Source organism: Nematostella vectensis, chromosome 10 (assembly GCF_932526225.1).
Source record: "Nematostella vectensis chromosome 10, jaNemVect1.1, whole genome shotgun sequence".
NCBI classification, from domain to species: Eukaryota; Metazoa; Cnidaria; class Anthozoa; order Actiniaria; family Edwardsiidae; genus Nematostella; species Nematostella vectensis.
Window position 1 is genome coordinate 8,581,966 of NC_064043.1, and position 19,628 is coordinate 8,601,593.

The 19,628-nt window shown below is 41.3% G+C and overlaps 3 protein-coding genes across 7 annotated transcripts in view; all 3 read right to left on the minus strand.

Annotated features, from left to right (window-relative positions):
* Positions 1–60: 60 nt before the first annotated feature.
* LOC116618891 (telomerase RNA component interacting RNase) lies at positions 61–3,284 on the minus strand. Of its 2 annotated transcripts, none has more exons than XM_032383063.2 (3): positions 2,938–3,284; positions 1,194–1,304; positions 61–651 (listed from the first exon to the last, which is right to left on the minus strand). In XM_032383063.2, exons 1-3 carry the CDS (start codon positions 3,250–3,252, stop codon positions 538–540), a joined length of 540 nt encoding a protein of 179 aa, XP_032238954.2. In that variant the 5' UTR covers positions 3,253–3,284; the 3' UTR covers positions 61–537. The 2 variants fall into 2 exon arrangements, with proteins under 2 accessions (XP_032238954.2, XP_032238953.2); XM_032383062.2 differs by having other exon boundaries at positions 61–654; positions 2,938–3,283.
* A 252-nt stretch (positions 3,285–3,536) lies between these two features.
* The window catches only part of LOC5513525 (neurobeachin-like), a 76,219-nt gene continuing 60,127 nt past the window's right edge, over positions 3,537–19,628 (minus strand). For all 4 annotated transcript variants that reach the window (XM_048733726.1, XM_048733729.1, XM_048733728.1 and 1 more), the window contains 17 exons: positions 13,387–13,499; positions 12,657–12,800; positions 12,054–12,173; positions 11,891–11,944; positions 11,679–11,777; positions 11,362–11,434; positions 10,719–10,813; positions 10,223–10,312; positions 10,012–10,039; positions 9,663–9,803; positions 9,513–9,557; positions 8,424–8,579; positions 7,606–7,785; positions 6,563–6,664; positions 5,579–5,781; positions 5,005–5,156; positions 3,537–4,440 (listed from right to left, as the gene is read on the minus strand). In XM_048733726.1, coding sequence (XP_048589683.1) covers positions 4,365–4,440; positions 5,005–5,156; positions 5,579–5,781; positions 6,563–6,664; positions 7,606–7,785; positions 8,424–8,579; positions 9,513–9,557; positions 9,663–9,803; positions 10,012–10,039; positions 10,223–10,312; positions 10,719–10,813; positions 11,362–11,434; positions 11,679–11,777; positions 11,891–11,944; positions 12,054–12,173; positions 12,657–12,800; positions 13,387–13,499 — 1,871 coding nt within the window. In that variant the 3' untranslated portion in view covers positions 3,537–4,364. The remainder of the gene's footprint in view (positions 4,441–5,004; positions 5,157–5,578; positions 5,782–6,562; positions 6,665–7,605; positions 7,786–8,423; positions 8,580–9,512; positions 9,558–9,662; positions 9,804–10,011; positions 10,040–10,222; positions 10,313–10,718; positions 10,814–11,361; positions 11,435–11,678; positions 11,778–11,890; positions 11,945–12,053; positions 12,174–12,656; positions 12,801–13,386; positions 13,500–19,628) is intronic.
* LOC125573267 lies at positions 16,194–19,428 on the minus strand. The gene is made up of 2 exons (XM_048733732.1): positions 18,676–19,428; positions 16,194–18,218 (listed from the first exon to the last, which is right to left on the minus strand). The coding sequence occupies exons 1-2, from the start codon at positions 19,411–19,413 to the stop codon at positions 18,174–18,176; spliced, it is 783 nt and encodes a 260-aa protein (XP_048589689.1). The 5' UTR covers positions 19,414–19,428; the 3' UTR covers positions 16,194–18,173.

Sequence of the window (19,628 nt, forward strand, 5' to 3'; positions counted from 1 at the left end):
CAAACAATTTGCTACTGAGCATACTTGAATAATACAATAAATGCCGTAAAACTGCATCGATAGGCAAATGATTTTTTTTTATTTACATAATTATATATACATACATAAAACACAACACTGGGCTGTTCTAAATATGGAAATTTTCACTAGTATTGACACTTGCTGGACATGCACAAAAATATATCCAAAGTTTCAAATAACTAATAGATACCAAAACCACAGTTGTAGAACTAATGTCCAATAGGGTGTAACAGGGTGTCTACATGCAACAATCTGTTCAATGGACTGAAATGCCATTTACTACATAGGTCATGGCTTGGGCCAAACCCTAGTTGGACACTACCTTTCCAGTAGCATGACCTAGAGCAAATAGCTGTGGCTCAAAGAAATATGTGGAGTTCTGGGTAACAAACCTCACCTATGATACAATGAGAAAGGGGAAAAAAAGAGTGTTTTAAAGCTGAGTAAATCTAAGGCTATTTCATGGATATGTAAACCACTTGTTATAATCACATTACACATATAAATATATTTTCATCACTTGACTAGAGGCCGGACTCTGTCTACTTCCTCTGTGCATGAAGTCTCTCTGTATTTCTTTACCTCCTCTAGGTAAGCATTCCAAGCTGTGTTCTTACTATCATCCTGCTGCTGCAAAAAAAAAAAAACATTTAAGAAAAGGATAAGAATGGCCTGCATTATCAACAAACATCAGCGGAAAGGCATACAAGTGGGGCATGTTTTTCAGTTTATAAAATGTTCAATACTTCTGGGAACCGCACAATCCTGACAGTTATTCAGTGATTGTCAAGGGGAAATGTGATGTTGAGTAATCATGGTCTTGACCAAAGTGTCAAGGGGAAATGTGATGTTGAGTGATCATGGTCTTGACCAAAGTGACTACATCAGGGCATGTACAGGACTCCTGGGGAATATCTGTAACATATTCTGAACTGATTTAATGTATAACAGGAAAGACTTCAGCCAGACTGTTTAATTTGTAGGCAGGACTGTGGACAGAGGTTATATTTCAAGCACTAGTCCCGAGGCATACAGTACAATCTCAACCCTGTGTCTTTGAAAACACTAATATGAACTGATTTTTTGGGTATCTCAACCCTGTGTCTTTGAAAACACTAATATGAACTGATTTTTTTGGGTATAAAGATTTTCTTTAGTGCATTATTTAGTACCTTGGTTGAGTTCTTCTCCTGTTCAGCGGCTAGTTTTTCCTCTTTCTTCTTCTTCAACTGAAGCTGTCTAGCTGCACCACCCATACGGCCAGTCAGAAACTTTCTCTTTCCCTGTGTTATTTGGAGCAATACTTCCCCCATAAGTTTTCATTACTTTTTAATAAGCTATGGTAGCTTGATGATTAGGACAACTAATCAGGGAAATTCATTATGGAATTGCCACTTTACAACATGTTGATTTAGAAATATCGTTGCCACCACTATTACTAGTCATACTTGTACCAGGTGTAAAAAAATGGTGGCATCTCATGGTTGGCCCTTGGGGACTGGTGACTACATGGAGTTGAGGCCATGAAGGCGTCCATGTAGTTTGTCACCAGCCCCTAGGGCCAACCCTAAGGTGCCGCCATTTTTGAAAGTCGTGTATTAGGTTTTTGGATCGATAACCAAACCAGGTCTCTTTGATAGAAACTGCAGTTGTTACTTACCAATGATACTCCAGCTCACCAAACTATGGTGCAAGCTAGGGCAGAGCAACACCCATCCCTACCAATCGATAAAAAATCGATGGTCGGAAACTAACCGAATTAATCAATATTAATCAGTTGATTATTATTGAGTTATATTGTAAATCAATTGATACTCACAGTCCCAAAATACTCAATCATGTTGATTATTCATATTGATAATTATCGATTAATATTAGGTTTTACCGATTTTTTATATTTAAAACTGACCGCTGGAAAATTGAATCTGCAATCACTGTTACCGTGTGAACCAGGAATGATACGTCTAGCTCTTCTGTGTGTTTATCTCTATGCTTTCCAATCAGCTAATGTAATGGCTGAGTAGTGTTCAAAAATCTCTTATCAAGAATCCTATGGGTTAATAAAGAACCTTTGGTAGATAAATGTCGTAATACTGTGAATGTGGTTTGCAAATGGTAAAATTGAGCCCTTTTGAAGCGATATAAAGACTGGCTTTGTTTATCTTACCTTGTCTATCTGATTTTTTTGAAGAAACACAGTCACACATTGATCATGCCAGTTAAGGGTGATACATTTCAGCGGGATGGACAGAAATCAATACAATAAATAATAATCAATTATTTCAATAATAATTGATAATAATTGGTACTCGCACAGTTTCACGTTATAAATTTCTATTGAATTCCGATATTAATCGATTGATTGATATTTATTTTTATCGATTATTATTGATTATCGGAATTATCGATTGGTAGGGCCGGGAGCAACATGATAAATCTGATCAATGAACATCAACCCTATGTTTAGGACAAATAAGGCAAATTCCATTGTTTCATGTTAATAACATGTATACATATGGAACGGCTAGGCCTAAGACAGTCAACTCATCTAATTTTCTTATGCTATGGTATTTTACTCTCCTCATGTTGCTATGCCTCTAGATTGCATCAAGTTTTAGTGAGCTTGGAGAAATAGGGAGTTTGGGGTACTTTTACAATTATATTCATCAACTAAAAAAGGTCTCAGTGGAATTTATATAACAAGCGAGGCTTAATCAGCTAAATCCACATCCAATGCTATGCAAGGCCGATGCAATTCCACCGGTATCGTTAAGGTAGGAGAGAGCGTCGCTAAAACATTTTAAACCATAGATTACTGAAAGTAACGTATACTAATGAATTTTTAAAAGACCTCTTGATTGGCAAGAAATTTGAGATCGATTAACCCTAAAATTGTGCTCGAATTTGTGGCCAGACCTGTAACTGCAACGCCGGTTTTATCGGGGGTGTTTTGGAGTCGTCGCATTGTTGAGATGATGATCGTTCGTCATCACTAGTAGAACTAGTGCTCGCAGAGTTAGATGAAGAGTTCGTATCTTCGTTGTTCTTAGATGACGTCGCATCACTTTCAGGCTGTTTAGCTTTCTCCATAGCTTCCATTCGTTTTTTGAACATCTCTAGAAAACTTCCATCATTGGCAAATGGTAGTTTAACATTCCGAGGCTGGCCAACTGGTTTGTTATCCGACATTCTCGCACTTGTCTTTCTACCTTCTCGTTCACTCACCGCCATGTTTTGTTCAGTGATTTTAATGGTACAGCGCATGTCCATTAAGACATTCCGCTGACTAACGCAATGTGCCCTTCCTCGAGGGGAGGGGAGGGGGAGCGCATTAGCTTTTTTTCCTTTTCTGTATACATTTTTCTGTCTTTTTCTCCGCTTGTCCAATGGTCTGCCCTTTAGAAGGCCACAAGTGGCGAGCTGGAGTTTCGACACACAGTTCAAAATTGATTGATTTAATTATACACGGAATTTGTATTTCGCGTTTCTATGGCTTCATAGAACAAGACAGCATACATCAGCATTTTTCGTTTATTTTATTCTTTATATCATTTAAGTTAACCGTATTTCTTAATATTCATAGCTATATCCCTAGGGTTCTGTGCAAATTAAGTACAAATATTAATAACTAACTAATGAATTTTGCTCCTGGGATGACAAGTGTCACTGATTTTGGAGACCATACTTATTATTGCCTGTGAGTGAAGACAAAAGAGGTGCCAAGCCTTAAAAAAAAAATTAAATTTGCATTAACGAAGTGACGAATTAAACTATTTGATAATTTACTGGACACCGCATAACTGGTGACCAAAACAAATACAACATTTTTTGCGCGCTATTCTGGAAGTCTCACTTGCTAAGATAACCAGTCCAACGCCGCCGAGCAAAACATTAAAACCAACGACCTCTCCCTTAAATAAATCCCTTCCCTCACAAACATCGAGCTATATTATATTTCATTCAGACAGACCAGCACTTGGGACCAGTCTCCTTGGATGGTTTTATAATTACTGAAATGCTGCAATAATCTGCTTGCATTAATGACAATTGCATTATTTACTTCTCTGAATAATTCGCTATTTTCTGAAATGCTATCATCTGCTTGCATTGATTATAATTGTATTATTTACTTCTCAAAAATTCGCTATTTTCCACGACCACTTGTGATTCAATACCATAGACTAGAATTAGAATGTTTAAATAAGTGGTGTCTACGTCTAGATTATATTTGTCCATTATGAAGATAGCAAGTTTCTAGCTATCCTCAAATTATAGGGCTGCAGGAGTGGATATCTAGACACGACTCAGGTTTCTATGTTATATAGATAGGCCATCGAAGGTGTTCATGTGATAGGCCATCGTGAGAAGTCCGTTGCTATGGCAAGGATACTTCCCGACGCAAGTCCAGCGACAAGACACCTACAGAAACAATCGGGATTTAAAAAAAAATAATACTAGGAGTTTAGCAGACAATAAACATGAGATTGTGTTTGTCGAACAAAAACAGCAGCATCGGAAACAAAAAAAGGGCACACAAAATAGGCTCCTCTTTTTCTCTATACGTCATAAAACATGCCAAACCCATTTCACATGGTCAGACCACAGCTCCAAAACAACAACAAAAACACCAGCAACGGAAACAAAAAAGGAACACAAAAAAGATGATACAAAGAGCCCCGCTTTAACGACACCTGTATTGAGGGTAAGACCCGGGCAACATAGCAAGTCTGGGCTACGGCAGGCACGTCGCCAGGGGGGGGGGGGGGGTTCGGAAGAACTCCTACTCTCCACTCGACTGGAAGGTCTGCTCACATGAAAGAAAATTCAGTACCACTGCGAGCTAGGGCGAGCTCCCTAAGAGAAAATGGGCCGCTAAATGGGTAAACGAACCCCCCCCCCCCCTCCGCTCAAATTTCTGGCTACGGGCTTGTAGGGACTCCACTGTTAGTTGCCGCTGACCATAAGTACAGGTGTTGCACTCACTTCTGGTCGGTGGAGATGTCGAGGCCCCGGATGCTGCCGTCACAGGGCGGATAAGAATGGATGAAGGCGAGGTCGTATGTCCGCCACACTGTAAGGCTGCGACTAAACCCGCCAGCCAGCATGAAGTTACCATCCCTGGTCAGGGCAAGCGACTGGAAGAGACAATACCATGACTCCTGCATTATAATATTCTATCATTCCTCCCACCCACTAGCATAAAGTTACCATCCCTGGTCAGGGCAAGCGACTGGAAGATACAATACCATACAATTGCTTATGACTCTTCAAAGCCGTAGCAGGCCATGTAAGACCGGGGAGGGGGGGGGGGGGGAATCAATACAGAAACATTAAGAAAATATTGGTTGGGCACAGCCACGCCCCTGCTGGTAATTTACTTTTAATTTTTTTTAAATATAAAGGGGGTTGGGGGAGGAGGCACATGCCCCCCAGTGCCCCACCCCTGCTACGGCCCCGCTCCTGCACGATAATATGTTACCATCCATCCAAACCCAGCTCATCTCTATCTGGGACACGTGCCTAACTGTGTCACGTGTCGTGACGTTTGCCCACTCACCAGCACGTGATCGTCGAGTTTCCGCTTGGCCCGCATCAGTCCATTAATGGTATACACCGCCAGGTGACCGCTATCGTCAGTATAATTCACGAGTATTAAGCCTCCTGGAACAAGCCGTACTAGGCGAGGTCGGACACAGTCGTCCGGACCATGCAGCGTGTAAAGACGGTCCCCGGACACGGTGTGGACAAGGCATGGACCCTCTGAGGATGGAAGTATTGATTAATCCTAAAAGCCACGATCAAATAATGTTGAACTTTGCTTTCTTTTAAAGCATGGGGTCGCTCAAGGTGAAAAAAACCTCACGATACCTACTGTCACGAGTAAGTACGCAGCTGCTTTGTCTCCTATTATTTTTGTTCTACAAAGGAGTTCTTTTGTCTCTATTCTTCTCGTTCTTTGTGTGATTAATAATAGAAGCCACGATCAAATTAATGTTGAACTTTTCTTTCTTTTAAAGCATGGGGCCGCTCAAGGTGAAAGAAACCTCACGATACCTACTGTCACAGAGCTGCGTACTGACCCGAGTAAGTACGCAGCTGCTTTGTCTCCTATTATTTTTGTTCTACAAAGGAGTTCTTTTGTCTCTATTTTCTCGTTCTTTGTGTCGAGGTGCGGATATTGTTCATTTGCCCAATCAAATTGCAGCTTGTAAGAGCTGCGTACTGACCCGCTTGTAAATGGAGGGTGTATTTAGCGGCTTGTAAGTGAAAGGGTGTATACAGCGGCTTGTAAGTGGAAGGGTGTATACAGCGGTTTGTAAGTGGAAGGGTGTATACAGCGGTTTGTAAGTGGAAGGGTGTATTCAGCGGCTTGTAAGTGGAAGGGTGTATACAGCGGCTTGTAAGTGGAAGGGTGCATACAGCGGCTTGTAAGTGGAAGGGTGTATTCAGCGGCTTGTAAGTGGAGGGTGTATTTAGCGGCTTGTAAGTGGAAGGGTGTATTCAGCAGCTGGTAAGTAGGGGAACGGGGTTAGCAGCTTACCCTGCGATCCGCTGACTACTAGCCCGAGGGCGGCGTTGACGTCCACACACGTGATAGGTTGTTCGTGACCAGTGAGGATCGCCAAGGGGGAGGGGTCTCCACCTGAAACAATAGTAGCTTAGCAACAAGATGTCAAAAAATAGTCTTATGTCCCTTATTCCTCTGTATTTCTGCCTCCTTTTCCTCCCATCAATTTAATTCTCTTTAATTTCATTTTCCTTCATTCCTGTCCCTCCATTTTTCGTTTTATACCCTTTCTTTTATTTTCCCATCTTGCATTGCACTGCCTCCCTCTTCCCCTATCCCTTCATTTGATTTCCCTTTTTTATCAGCCCATTCGTCTAACTTACATATAAACAAATCACATTCCCTTTCTTCGGTTCTGTTTTACTTACCCTCTCCCTATCATACGCCCTTTCGACCTGTTTCCACTTTTTAATATTTTACGTTTCCCATGTTTCCCTTTTCTTTTTCTTAAACACGAGGTTCCGCTATAAAAGGGAAAGCTCCTTCCACCCCCGGGCTCAAGAACAATCAGTTATCAATCAGCCGTCAATGAGTAAACATGCTCTGAGAGCTAAATTCAAAATTTATATTCTAAACCAAAATAAATATCATTTCTAGAGTTGTCCATCTAAACATGTTTCTACCTAACGTAAAACAATGTTATACCAACCTGTGTGCGCTCTAAAATACAAGCATTTTCATCACAGCGCGAGAATAATTTATGCAGATGCGCTAGATTATGGATAGCGCAAAATAAAATTTAAAATTTTGCACCGAAAACGTGAGTGGACAGCAAATAACTAATTCAATAATCTTTTAACACAACTGTCTTGTTACCTGTGCAAAAATAGTTTTATTCCAGCCGACTGAGGCTCAGAGATAAGCAATTTTACAGAAGGCTTATAATTTGTGACTGCTATCGTTGCAGTGTTATGATTATAATCGCAAATTCGAGACCGGGGGTGGGAGGAGCTCTGTTTTTTATAGCGGAACCCTCCACATCCATCCCCAATTCACATCCACAATCCCTTACTCACCTACAGAGTTACTCGCGGCCGTCACTCGCTGAATTCTCTCGCTCCAATGCCAGACAAGCACAGTGGCGTCACGTGACCCCGACACCACGATAGCATCACCCCCGGCCAAGCCCTGGTGACGAGAGTACACGAGACACGTGACGACGTCCGAGTGTCCGAACACGCACTGCGTCAGTTTGCCTGAAAATAAAAGGCGAGAATGCCAGGCGCTTAGCCATGGTTTAGGGAGGATGTGCAGGCAGCGATAGATTCCATACGTAAAGCTTCTACGATTTGTTGGTTCTTTAGAACGATCAATAGAAAAGACCTTGACGTACGAGGAGAGGGAGGGGAGGGGAGGGGAGGGGAGGGGAGGGGAGGGGAGGGGAGGGGAGGGGAGGGGAGGGGAGGGGATAGGTGCGCGCCCCCTGGAATTGATTGTAGGTTGTTTTGTTTCAAAATAAACAAACAAAACCCCCTACCAACCCTTGTAGAAGTGTATGTGAGGGTCACTGATTAGACGAAACCTCCACAACAGGTGAGTAAAACCAGGCAATTGCTGGAGGTATGGATACTCTTGCTGGAAAGGCTTATTAAAGAGAGTAGAAAAGAGACGTTTTTAACAAAATAACTTCTAGAAGCTAAAATCATCAACATATGAATCTCGCATCCTAATTGGCTAGCTGTTAAAACTTTGCCTTTGTGGACATAGAAGCGCACTATACTTGTATCGAGATCGAGAGAAACTGAGGCCCTATGCGCCAGGAGACACGCGAACGAGAGAGAACAGGAAAGAAAGGGCTGTGGTGACGTCGCAATTCGGGTACAACCGGACTGACCGCTTTCGGTAGAGAAGCACTTGAAGCTGTTATCCCAGTAGCCACACGCCATGATCGTCCTGTTGTCGCAAGTGACGACGAAGCACGAGGCGCTAGGGGTCACGGTCTGGTCAAGTGGTTCACCCAGTTGACGCCGCTGACGACCTGAAGGCGTACCTGAATGAGAGGGATTAAAAAGTATCTGTCAGCCCGCCATGTTGTCATCCTAGAAAAATAACAAATGCAGGAAAGCATCCATTCTCATCGTCTGATTTTGGGAAGTTATTGTGATATTCTTTGTCATTTTGCGATAATTTTTGTTATTTAAATTGGTAAATAAGTATAAAATATAAACTTTGCGTTTAGATGGCTATTTTTATTTATTTTAAATATTTTGTCTTTCAAATTTGAATGACTGGGCGATAAGAGTTCTTTAACAGATCAATAGGGGACTTGCGCTAAGAGATCAGACTTGCGCTAAGAGATCAGACTTGCGCTAACTTGACCACTTGACTTTTTTGGTGACAAACTTGTGCACGCTCGGGGTTTTTACGGCAAAATAACGAAACAACAAAAAAATTCAGCGCTTAACAATCTGCCAGAAATTTTCTTTGCCAGAAAGGGCTTATTTCCATTAAAAGGTTTTATATTCTCGTCCTTGTCTGGCGTGAAGGCCGCAACCTTTTCTGGGGTTTATTTTGACTTGAATGGCCATGAAGTCACGTGACTTCTTAGCGCAAGTGCCCTATTATGTATTCAGCGGCTGATGAGAAATGAACAAGGATGCAAGTGATGCGGTCTTAGCAGTGGGATATTCAGCCAAGTCATACTACGATACGAAGCTCCTCTAAGGATAGTACAGAACGGTACTAAAATCATCGATACTTTATTTTGGCCAAAAGCAGTCACACTACAAAATTTCAACACATTTTTATCCGCTTTTTTCTACCACTGTTGGATGTGTTGTGATGGCGTTTTCAGGACATTCCCGTTCGTAAACACTGCTAGATGGGAGAAGGGGGAAGATGTTGAAAATAAACGTTTTTTTTTTTGTTTCGTTTTGTTTTTTTTTTTGCCCCGAAAAAATCGGCCATGTAGACTGTACCCTACCAAGCATTGGATCTTGCTCAATCCGGACATCGCGAAGACTTTGAGCTGGGAAGGCAGAAAGGTCAAATAAGAAACATTCTATTATCAATAAAATTTATAGCTAGAGGGATGGGACAAAGCATCATTCACAATTCATCTGCAAAGTCATACCTGATGCAAGCCAGCGGTTGACCGAAAAGCACTGGTTACAACTAATGGTGACGACCGCTGGCGTGGTGATATGCTGGTCCGTGTGTGCGGCCACGTACGTGACGGGCACGTTCTCGGTGACTTTGAACGTGAGGAAAATACCTGCAACAGCGCACGTAATCTATCAGTCACACGAGACATGAGTCACGGAAAACACTGGTCACGTGACGCTAGACACCTCAATCACATGACACATCAATCACATGACACGCCAGACACATGACGAACCAGCCCGCGTTAATCATTGCAAGAATGGAAGAAGTAAGAAAAACTAAAAGGGCAAACGGATTTATCAAAATAAGAAACTTACTTTTGAAGGGCTCTTGGTTGATTTGTGCCTGTGAAAAACAAACGCAAAGGGTGACTTGATGATCTAATAATGCAACAATAAGACAAAACCAAGCCACTAGCAACATACCTGTATCTCTTGAGTGATCCGTAGGGGGAGGGGATAGGGAGGTCACATACCTGTTTCTCTTGAATGATCCATGGGGGGTGAGGGTGAGGTGACTGTCACATACCTGCATTTCTTGTGTAACCCGTGGGGGGTGGGGGTCGAGAAGAAGCTGAGAGGGCGTCTGGCCGAAACTCTTGATCTGTTGTTCTACAGCCTGGAAAAATGTCAAAAATTGTCAGTACTGAGAATCTTATTATGTTAGATTTAACAATATCAGATTTAATTATATCAATGAGCCGTAGAAAAATACCCTCCTAAAATATGTGACGCTAGACTTATCCATTTCACCTAAAGTTACATCAACTACGATCAATGATAGCAAAATATAGGAAATCAATTAGAAGAAGTACTTTCCGGTGCTAACAGACTACTCCATAAGAGAAGACACAGGGCTGAAGGTGCGTCTGTATGAGTCGTCTTACTACTAAAAATATCCAATCAAGGATCCATCCAGGTGATAGATAACCGTTGAAAAAATATCAACCTCGATTTCTGAGAAAATTGTGAACAAATGTATAGAACCAGAAAAACTAACTAAAAAGACGCAAAAATCGTGTCACCTCTCGCATGACGGTGTCGCTGATGGAATCCAGATCCACGGAACCCTCGTAGGTCAGGTGGAAAAACACGTTGGTTGCTTTGACCGCCTCAGGACCTGCAAGACGCAAGGGGAAGAGTTTCTGTTAAACATACACATAATACAAGATGTAACACTTAACGCTCACCCCTCACCCCAGGGGCGGATCTAGGGGTGGCCCGAGCGCAATCCCCCCCCCTCTATTACCAGATATGATGGTTCGAAAGATTACAAGAAATATAAGGAACTCCAAAGAAGAACAATGAATCCGGCACCCCTTTTTATCAACCCATCCCACCACCACTATTTGGAACCCCTGGATTCGCCCCTGCTCCCTGCTATACCTACATGACACCAGATTCAACACTCACCTCTCTCCTATACATGACACCAGATTCAACACTCACCTCTCGGCTATACATGACACCAGATTCAACACTCACCTCTCTGCTATACATGACAACACCAGATTCAACACTCACCTCTCTGCTTTACATGACACCAGATTCAACACCCACCTCTCGGCTATACATGACACCAGATTCAACACTCACCTCTCTGCTATACATGACACCAGATTCAACACTCACCTCTCGGCTATACATGACACCAGATTCAACACTCACCTCTCTGCTTGAAGCCAAAGATAAGGTCGATCCACCCGTGAATTTGTGATGAGACGTACTCGGACTCCAAAGCCTACAAGAGGTGAGTGCAATATGAAAAATAAGAACATGGACATGTGATAGATACAACATAAGCACGTGATAAATACAACATGGGCACGTGATTGATAAATACAAAATGAGCACGTGCAACATAAAATGCAAATAAGAACAAATGCAACATAAGAACATTGTGGGTATGAAATGAACAACATGAGCACGTGGCAAACACAAGTTGATTTATTAGTACTCATAACAACGATATAACGTTGTCTTACCGCTCTGTGGATCGTGACGAATTGCTCAGGCGTGTTAGCCCAGCTCGGTAACTCCACATCATCGATGACCATCCCATCATCATCAACACCGAATGTGAACTGCAGCATGTAAGGCAAGCATTAAGGACCTATATTTCGTTATATAACCCACCGCTTGATTCTGGAAGATCGCTCAGCACTGGAATAAAGTTTTAATTGCCATGTCTTCTTACCCTATTGCTGTTACAGAACATCTCTGGCAGATAGAACAGCTCCGGGATGAGCTCCTGTGAAATTAAGAATAGTTATCTTACCGCACCAACATTTGAAATATCAGAGATATCTCGTCTTAATTTGGTCATTCACAAATGATGTTCATTCTTTGGTGTATCGCACCTTTACGTCGGACGTGTCTCGGTTGCAGTTTTGCCATGCGCGCTGCACGGAGCAGAACGTCCTCCCTGGGTGATCAAACTTGCCGCCTTGAAGGTTCAGGAACTGAGTGGCGAACGGTTCCTAAAAGAGTGGTAAACACACAAAACGATAAATATGGGGGTCACACATTGACAATGTGAGGAAATTAGGGGGGATAGAGGGGTTGAGAGGAACTGTCGGGAAAAAAAGGGGATGGCAAGAGAAGGAGAAAGTGATCTGCAAAGACCATAAAAGGATACTGTCATAAGGGCGTTCCCCCCCCACCTCCAGCCCTACTATTCTAGCAGCCGATACAATAGCAAACGTATTGGATATTATTTAGAATACAGGATGACATTTCAGATGAGTGAGAGAACAATGGTACGAACGGGAGCGAGGATGAGAACAAAGGAAGAAGGGAAAGGGTTGGGTCTGTTAAAAAAGAAAAGAAGGATCGATGTCAGTGACGAGAATAACAATGGGGTACGGGGTATGAGAAGAAAGAGAAAATAAAAATAGACTAAGGTAGCATATAGAAGGTCGTTAGGAAGGTCGCCAGGAGAGAGGAATAAATTGAGACCTTACCAGCCTGATGAGCCACGCTAATGTGAAGCCGCAAGTCGAGTAGTGTGTGCCATAATGGAAGGGTGGAATGTCGTCGTTTTCATCCCAGGATGCATAGCGCTCCAAGAACTGCACGTGACGATTTGGGTTCAATGCTCCAATTGGCTAATAACAAAAGTAACCAATTAAGTTGTGCTTATAATGTTGTGCTTGACCTTGACATGATCCCGCTCATGCTTAACTTGGTAAGTTCGCGGTAGTTGTTCATGTATTACCTTGACAAGGTCGCGGTAGTTGTTCATGTATTACCTTGACAAGGTCGCGGTAGTTGTTTATGTATTTTCTTGACAAGGTCGCGGTAGTTGTTCGCGTATTACCTTGGTAAGATCGCGGTAGTTGTTTATGTATTTTCTTGACAAGGTCGCGGTAGTTGTTCGCGTATTACCTTGGTAAGGTCGCGGTAGTTGTTCGCGTATTACCTTGGTAAGATCGCGGTAGTTGTTCGCGTATTACCTTGGTAAGGTCGCGGTAGTTGTTCGCGTATTACCTTGGTAAGGTCGCGGTAGTTGTTCGCGTATTACCTTGGTAAGGTCGCGGTAGTTGTTCGCGTATTACCTTGGTAAGGTCGCGGTAGTTGTTCGCGTATTACCTTGGTAAGATCGCGGTAGTTGTTCGCGTATTACCTTGGTAAGGTCGCGGTAGTTGTTCGCGTATTACCTTGATAAGGTCGCGGTAGTTGTTCGCGTATTACCTTGGTAAGATCGCGGTAGTTCTTTGGATCTTTGAGGTCCAGTTTGTCTGACTCATAGTTAGTGAGTATCCATGGGAAAACTGGGTACTGGTTTAAGTCGCAGTATGTTCGACCTTTAAAAAAAAAATGACGTTCATATTAAAGCTTTACCCGCCTTTATTGTCCCCTTCGTGTACATCTTGGTTCGTTGATCCCAGCCTCGTACGTTATTTTATCTCCCAGCCTGTAACTTAATGCCCCATCCTCTTACCTGTTATTTTATTTCCTCCCTCCCCATTCCCATAATATTGTAAAGATCCCCATTAATTGCATTGGTCCCGCCTCTCATATACCATTGTATTTACCAACTCCCCTTCCAACCTAACCTGCTATTGAAGCCCTCCCCTCCCCATCTGCTATTGTACTAACCCCACCCCCACTCATACTATAGTATGCATGCATCCCCTCTCGTAAGCCTATGGTTCACCTCTCACTCGCTATTGTACTAACCCCACCCCCACTCATACTATAGTATGCATGCATCCCCTCTCGTAAGCCTATGGTTCACCTCTCACTCGCTATTGTACTAACCCCACCCCCACTCATACTATAGTATGCATGCATCCCCTCTCGTAAGCCTATGGTCAATCAATCAATCAATCAATCAATCAATTTTATTTGGTACCCTTATACATGATTATATATCAGGTGTTTTTCCAAATAGTTAAGATAAAAAGGAGGTTGTCATTATCCGTGGTGTGCATTTATTCTTTTAGGCATTCAAATCTTTTTCTTGTGCAGTCAAAAATATATTTTGCAGTTTCCCTGTTAATGATCTCGTTTCTTTGATCCATGGTAATAATAAAAAGGAAAGCTCTTTCAGATGTCATTGCATTTAAGTTGATATTAGTTTTGTCTTTTGTAACACTATAGTATGCCTTTCTAATCGCGTTGTATGTAGGGCATTTTACCAGAAAGTGTTCTTCGTTTTCTATTCCATTTTTGCAAATCGTGCACCTCCTCTCATTTGGGGGCACATATGGTTTGGCATGTCTACCTGTTTCGATGGCCAAATTATGATTGCTTAGTCTTAATTTTGTGACGGCAATTCTGTGTTGTACATTATTAATTTGGGTAAGATATTTTTCAAGTTCGTAGACCACCTTGAAGGTCCTGAAAGTTCGCAATTTATTCTTTTGGCGTGGGTCTCTTCTACTATCATTGTGAATCTCACTTAGCCACACCTGTCGCTCGATATCTTCAAAGCGCATCTTTATTAAATTTATAGACGTGTTTGGGGCATCAAGCCATATATAGCCCAAGCCTGCTCGATCTAAAATGTTTTTCAGTTTGTGCACCCAAGTTACCTTGCTGTTATTTTCTAAAGAATCTAGGAAAGCCAACACAGCAAGTTTACTGTGGTCAGAATTTATCATTTTTTGCCAATATTTTATTGCTCTACATTTGGCTTTTAAACGCATTGGAAATCTACCGACCTCGGATCTACATGCATTAGAACTGCAGTACCTGTTGACGCCTAGCAGCCAACGTATAAACCTTGTGTGTACAGATTCTATGGGGTCTTTTTCTAGTTTGTCATTGCAGTCTGTTCCCCACACCTCGCTACTATATAATAGAATTGGGGTTACAAGGGTATCAAAGAGCCTAAGTGTTAGAGTTATTTTGTCTCTAAAGTGGTTTCCCATTTCTTTTCGAAGCTTATACAAAGCTTTTAGTCCGACCTTCTTTATTTCTTGCTTTGCTAGGCTGAAGTTCCCAAAGGTGCTAAAATGCACCCCAAGGTATTTATATGACTTGACAATGTCAACTTTACTGTTTCTGTATTTAAAGAGATAGTTGTTCATTGTTTTCCCAGAGTTATTAAATATCATTATCTTAGTTTTTTCTAGATTAACAGTGAGTTTTGCTTCATCACAAAATTCGCTTAGTTTGTCTAAATATTTTTGTAGCCCCGTGGCAGTCTTCGAGACGATTACCAAATCGTCGGCATAAAGTAAACAACTAATAGGTCGTGAATTGAGTTCGACATCGTTGCAATTTCTTACTGTATTTAGTTCCTCGGACAAGCTGCTGAGATAAAAATTAAATAGTGTCGGGGAAATCATACATCCCTGTTTCACTCCGTTGTAACACCTAAAGGCTGGCGTTAACAGATTTCTAATTTTGACTGAGGACTTATCATTTGTGTAAATTGATTTCAAAACTTCAAGAAATCGCCCTGTTACGCCTGAACGCTCTAGCTTATCAAAAAGTTTGTGTCTTGGTACTCTGTCGAAAGCTTTACTGAAATCAACATAACACGTAAATAGGAAGTTTTGTTTCTTTTTTGGCTTTGCTTTAACGTATTTGTCAATCAAAGATTTTAGGATGAAAATACTACCACTGTTCCATGCTCTTTTCTGAATCCTCCCTGCTCAGGTTTGATTATTTTTCTTTCGACAAGGTAATTGTACAATCTGTTGTTCATTATGGATGTGAAAACTTTTCCTAGTGACGAGAGTAAGGTAATACCTCTAAAATTTTCCGGTTTACTAGGATCTCCTTTTTTCAGGATCGGTGCTATCAGACCATAACTCCAGCTAGATGGGTATTCCCCACTATTCAAAATTTTATTAAACAAAATTTGTAATGGCTTTTTCAGAGTTTCTTCGCCGCACTTTAATACTTCGTTTAAAATATTATCAGCGCCGGGTGCTTTACCCGTTTTTAGACTTTTTATGGCGTTAGTTATTTCGAGTTCCGTGAATTCGTGATCCAATGGCCCTTGCCTATTGTTTATTCGCGTTTTTTCTACTTCTTCCATTGTATTTTGTGATTCTATTGTCGCGTTTAATTGTTCGAAGTGCTGATGAAAAACAGCAGCTTCTTCGGGTCTAATTTGATGTGATTGTTTATGTGTATTGCTGTTGAAAATCCTATTTATTTGTTTCCAAGTGTTTTTAGAGTTTCTGAAATCGATACTGTTTACTATATTATTATAATGCGTATACTTTTTCCGCCTACAGAGTTTTTTAAAAGACTTCTTTTTTTCCTTCAAGACGGCTCCTAGCTCGCGTTGGTCAGGCTCCTTTGAAAGTAATTTGCCTAGTGAGCGTAAATTTTCTTTTTCATTTTTACATTCCTTGTCGAACCACATTTTGTTAACGCTGCTCTCTTTAATGTCATTGTTTTGGTAGCGCAGTCCTGCGTTTTCGCATGCGGATAAGAGCGTTTCTGTAAAAAGATCTACTGATGTGTCTACGCAATTATTATTTAAAGCCGCATTTAAATTTGTTTGCACTTCTTCGGACTCGAACAATAGCTTTAACTCGCTACTGATCTCGTTATTCCAGCGCAATCTTTTGAGCTCACTTAGTTGTACGTTTTCTGAATTATCCTTTTGTTTAAATGTAAATTTCAGGTTTAGACTGCATGAAAGCGAACAGTGATCAGTCAGGTGTGGCTCAAGCGGATTCACAATGAAATAATCAACAATGTCTAAACTTTCATTATTTACAATTATGTAATCAACAACGCTGCTTCCGTTGTATCGAAAGCAGGTTTTCTTACCTTCAAGGTCACCTACTACTCTGCCGTTCAAAATTCGCATATTGAGTGCAGTGCACGTTTCTATTAAATTTCTTCCTCGGCTGTCAATCACCTTAGAGTCTTGTGAATTTCTATTATTTGGAATATCAATTTGGTAATCTTTTGGTAGACCCATAAATTCGTCATTTTGTTCATCATCCAGAGCAAATTCTTGCAAAATACCCGTTCTTGCATTAAAGTCCCCTTGGATAATGACATCCCCCTTTAGAGAGAGCCTTAATATTTCAAATTCAAGTTCTTCTAGAATGTCTTCTTCATAATTATTACATCGCCCGTTTGCTGGGCTTAGATACACAGTTCCTAAATAAATGTCTTTTTGTAAGTTGAAAATATTTTTACACAATTTAACCCATAGGACATTTTCATTATCTGTTGGTATATATTTAACTCCACTGGAAATATTTTCTCTGATGTACACGGCTATACCCCCCGATTTTTTGTATCTTGTTGAATCTCTATGTTTTACAAAATGTTTATAGTTGTTTATTTTGAGATCGGAATTTTGATTTGCATGCGTTTCCACTATCCCAAAAATGTCGTGTCTTTTAATAGTGCTTAAAGTATCATTAAATTTTAACTTATTTCCGACAACCCTACTGTTGAAACCGTTTAAGTTCCAACAACCAAAACGAATCTTTTTCTGATTACATGTGAATTAAATTATTTAAACATATGCACTTATCTTGGACGGTGCGCAAACCCCTGTCTTTTGAGATATTCCGCCAATGCGTCAAGTGCTCGGAAAGGTGGTGGAAGTGTCGGAAATGCTTCATTATAGCTTGAATTCCATGGGGGTCTTTGTCTTCTTTGTCTGTTAAATTTCCTAGCTTGTTGTCCTTCTCGATTGGATTCCTTGTCTTCGCTTCTCAGACCAACTTGTACCTTGATGTTCGTCACTAACTTTTTGGTACCAACTTGATTGTTCAAGTGGATGTCATCGTAGAAGGAGTCCTCATCGATGTTTCCAAATCGGTCCGCAGTGACTTTTTGATTGTTGATGAAATTACATAATCCCTGATTGTTCCGACAGATTTCTTCGTAATAATAATTTACGTCATCTACTTTTACATTGTCTCCCTTGAGACTGTATAAAACTCCCGACACATAGATGTTTGCTTTCGGCCAACGTGATTTTAATTTCTGAACACATCTTTGCATGTTGTCAGCGATGTCTGTTGCTCTAGACTTCCTTAAATCATTTACCCCGGAGTGAACCACAATACATTCGTAGTCGTTTTTGTCTTCTTTTGTAAGCGAATCGATGTACTCCTCCATTTCCTGCGTTCCACCTTGTACGTATTGCTTATTTACAAATCGGCTTGGACAGAATCTACGGTTGTTTATACCTCTGAGAACGGAATCACCCAGTAGTAGAACTGGTCCATTACTACTGCCACTGGTTTGCGCAGCACTGCTTGGTTGATTGGGGCGATTTTCCCGTTGCTGAGTCCTTGGGTGGCTACTAGTATCCCGAGGTGTTTCAAGTCGGCTGTTTCTGTGACTAGCATACTGTCTGTTTATATCTATTGCCTCTCTCTGACCGGATTGCCGTGACTGATCAAGTATTTCAATTCGGTGACTTTCGCTGGTTTCTTGACTGCATACTTCAATTGCTTCCGTCTGTTCGCGTGAGTGGGTTGATTGCGTGGTCTCGTGAATCTGCGCCACTGATTCTTCTGTCTTTAGGAGTTGATCCTTAATTTCTCCTAAGTCGCCTAATATTTTGAGGATTGTTTCCGCTGTTGATGCAGATTTATTTTTGACGGACTTAAACTCGCTTGTTACTTTGTTTGACAGGTTGGAGACTTGTTTAGCGACATCTTTAATACTTTCGCTTATTTCAAACTTGAGTGAGTCGATTTGACTTTCACAATGCATCTTCACATCGGACAGACCATTCTTTATCTTCTGTTTCCAATCCTCCAAATCAATACTTTGCTCCCCAATCTCGATCGTATTTTTGGAAACTTGACTTTCTATTTTCGAGTTAAACTCTCTTTGAGTTGCCATAAAAGCTTCGATCTCTTCATAGCGAGCATCATGCATCGCTTTTTCGCCTTTCTCTTCGTCCTGTTTCTTGCTCGATTGTGATATCTCTTCGCCCGCTTCTGCTTGATCAGTTTCGGTCTCAGCATTTTCGTTATTGCCACTATTTGTGTTTACTAGATCGGTGAGTTTTGAGATATAACCATCTTTACCCGCACCTTGTATCTGGAGTGTATTCGTGCTGGTGTAGAAATTAACCGTCACCGATTCAAATTTAAGTACACTTGTTGCTCCTTTCCTACTTATGCTGACAAATTTGTCGTTATTTCCTTCCTCTAAGTAGGACAACAGAAATTCTTTTAGTTGATCAGAGTCTCTGCTCCATCTGAATTGCTTTTTCTTGTTAATACTTAATAGTTTCTTGTGCTCCGTTATCCCAACTATGTCCGCCATGACTCACTCCGTGCATACACGTACCACGTTAGAAATCCATGGTTCACCTCTCACTCGCTATTGTACTAACCCCACCCCCACTCATACTATAGTATGCATGCATCCCCTCTCGTAAGCCTATGGTTCACCTCTCACTCGCTATTGTACTAACCCCACCCCCACTCATACTATAGTATGCATGCATCCCCTCTCGTAAGCCTATGGTTCACCTCTCA

Bases quoted from the DNA above. Each gene is read 5' to 3' on its own strand.
- LOC116618891 (XM_032383062.2), bottom strand. From the start codon at position 3,252: ATGGCGGTGAGTGAACGAGAAGGTAGAAAGACAAGTGCGAGAATGTCG. The intron at 1,305-2,937 runs GTCTGGCCACAA...CAAATAACACAG, and splicing joins AACCGGCGTTGCAGTTACAG to GGAAAGAGAAAGTTTCTGAC. The intron at 655-1,193 runs GTACTAAATAAT...TTTTTTTTTTTG, and splicing joins AGGAGAAGAACTCAACCAAG to CAGCAGCAGGATGATAGTAA.
- LOC125573267 (XM_048733732.1), bottom strand. From the start codon at position 19,413: ATGGCGGACATAGTTGGGATAACGGAGCACAAGAAACTATTAAGTATT. The intron at 18,219-18,675 runs ATTAAGGATCAA...CGCTTACAAAAG, and splicing joins TATTAGGCGACTTAGGAGAA to AAGACAAAAACGACTACGAA.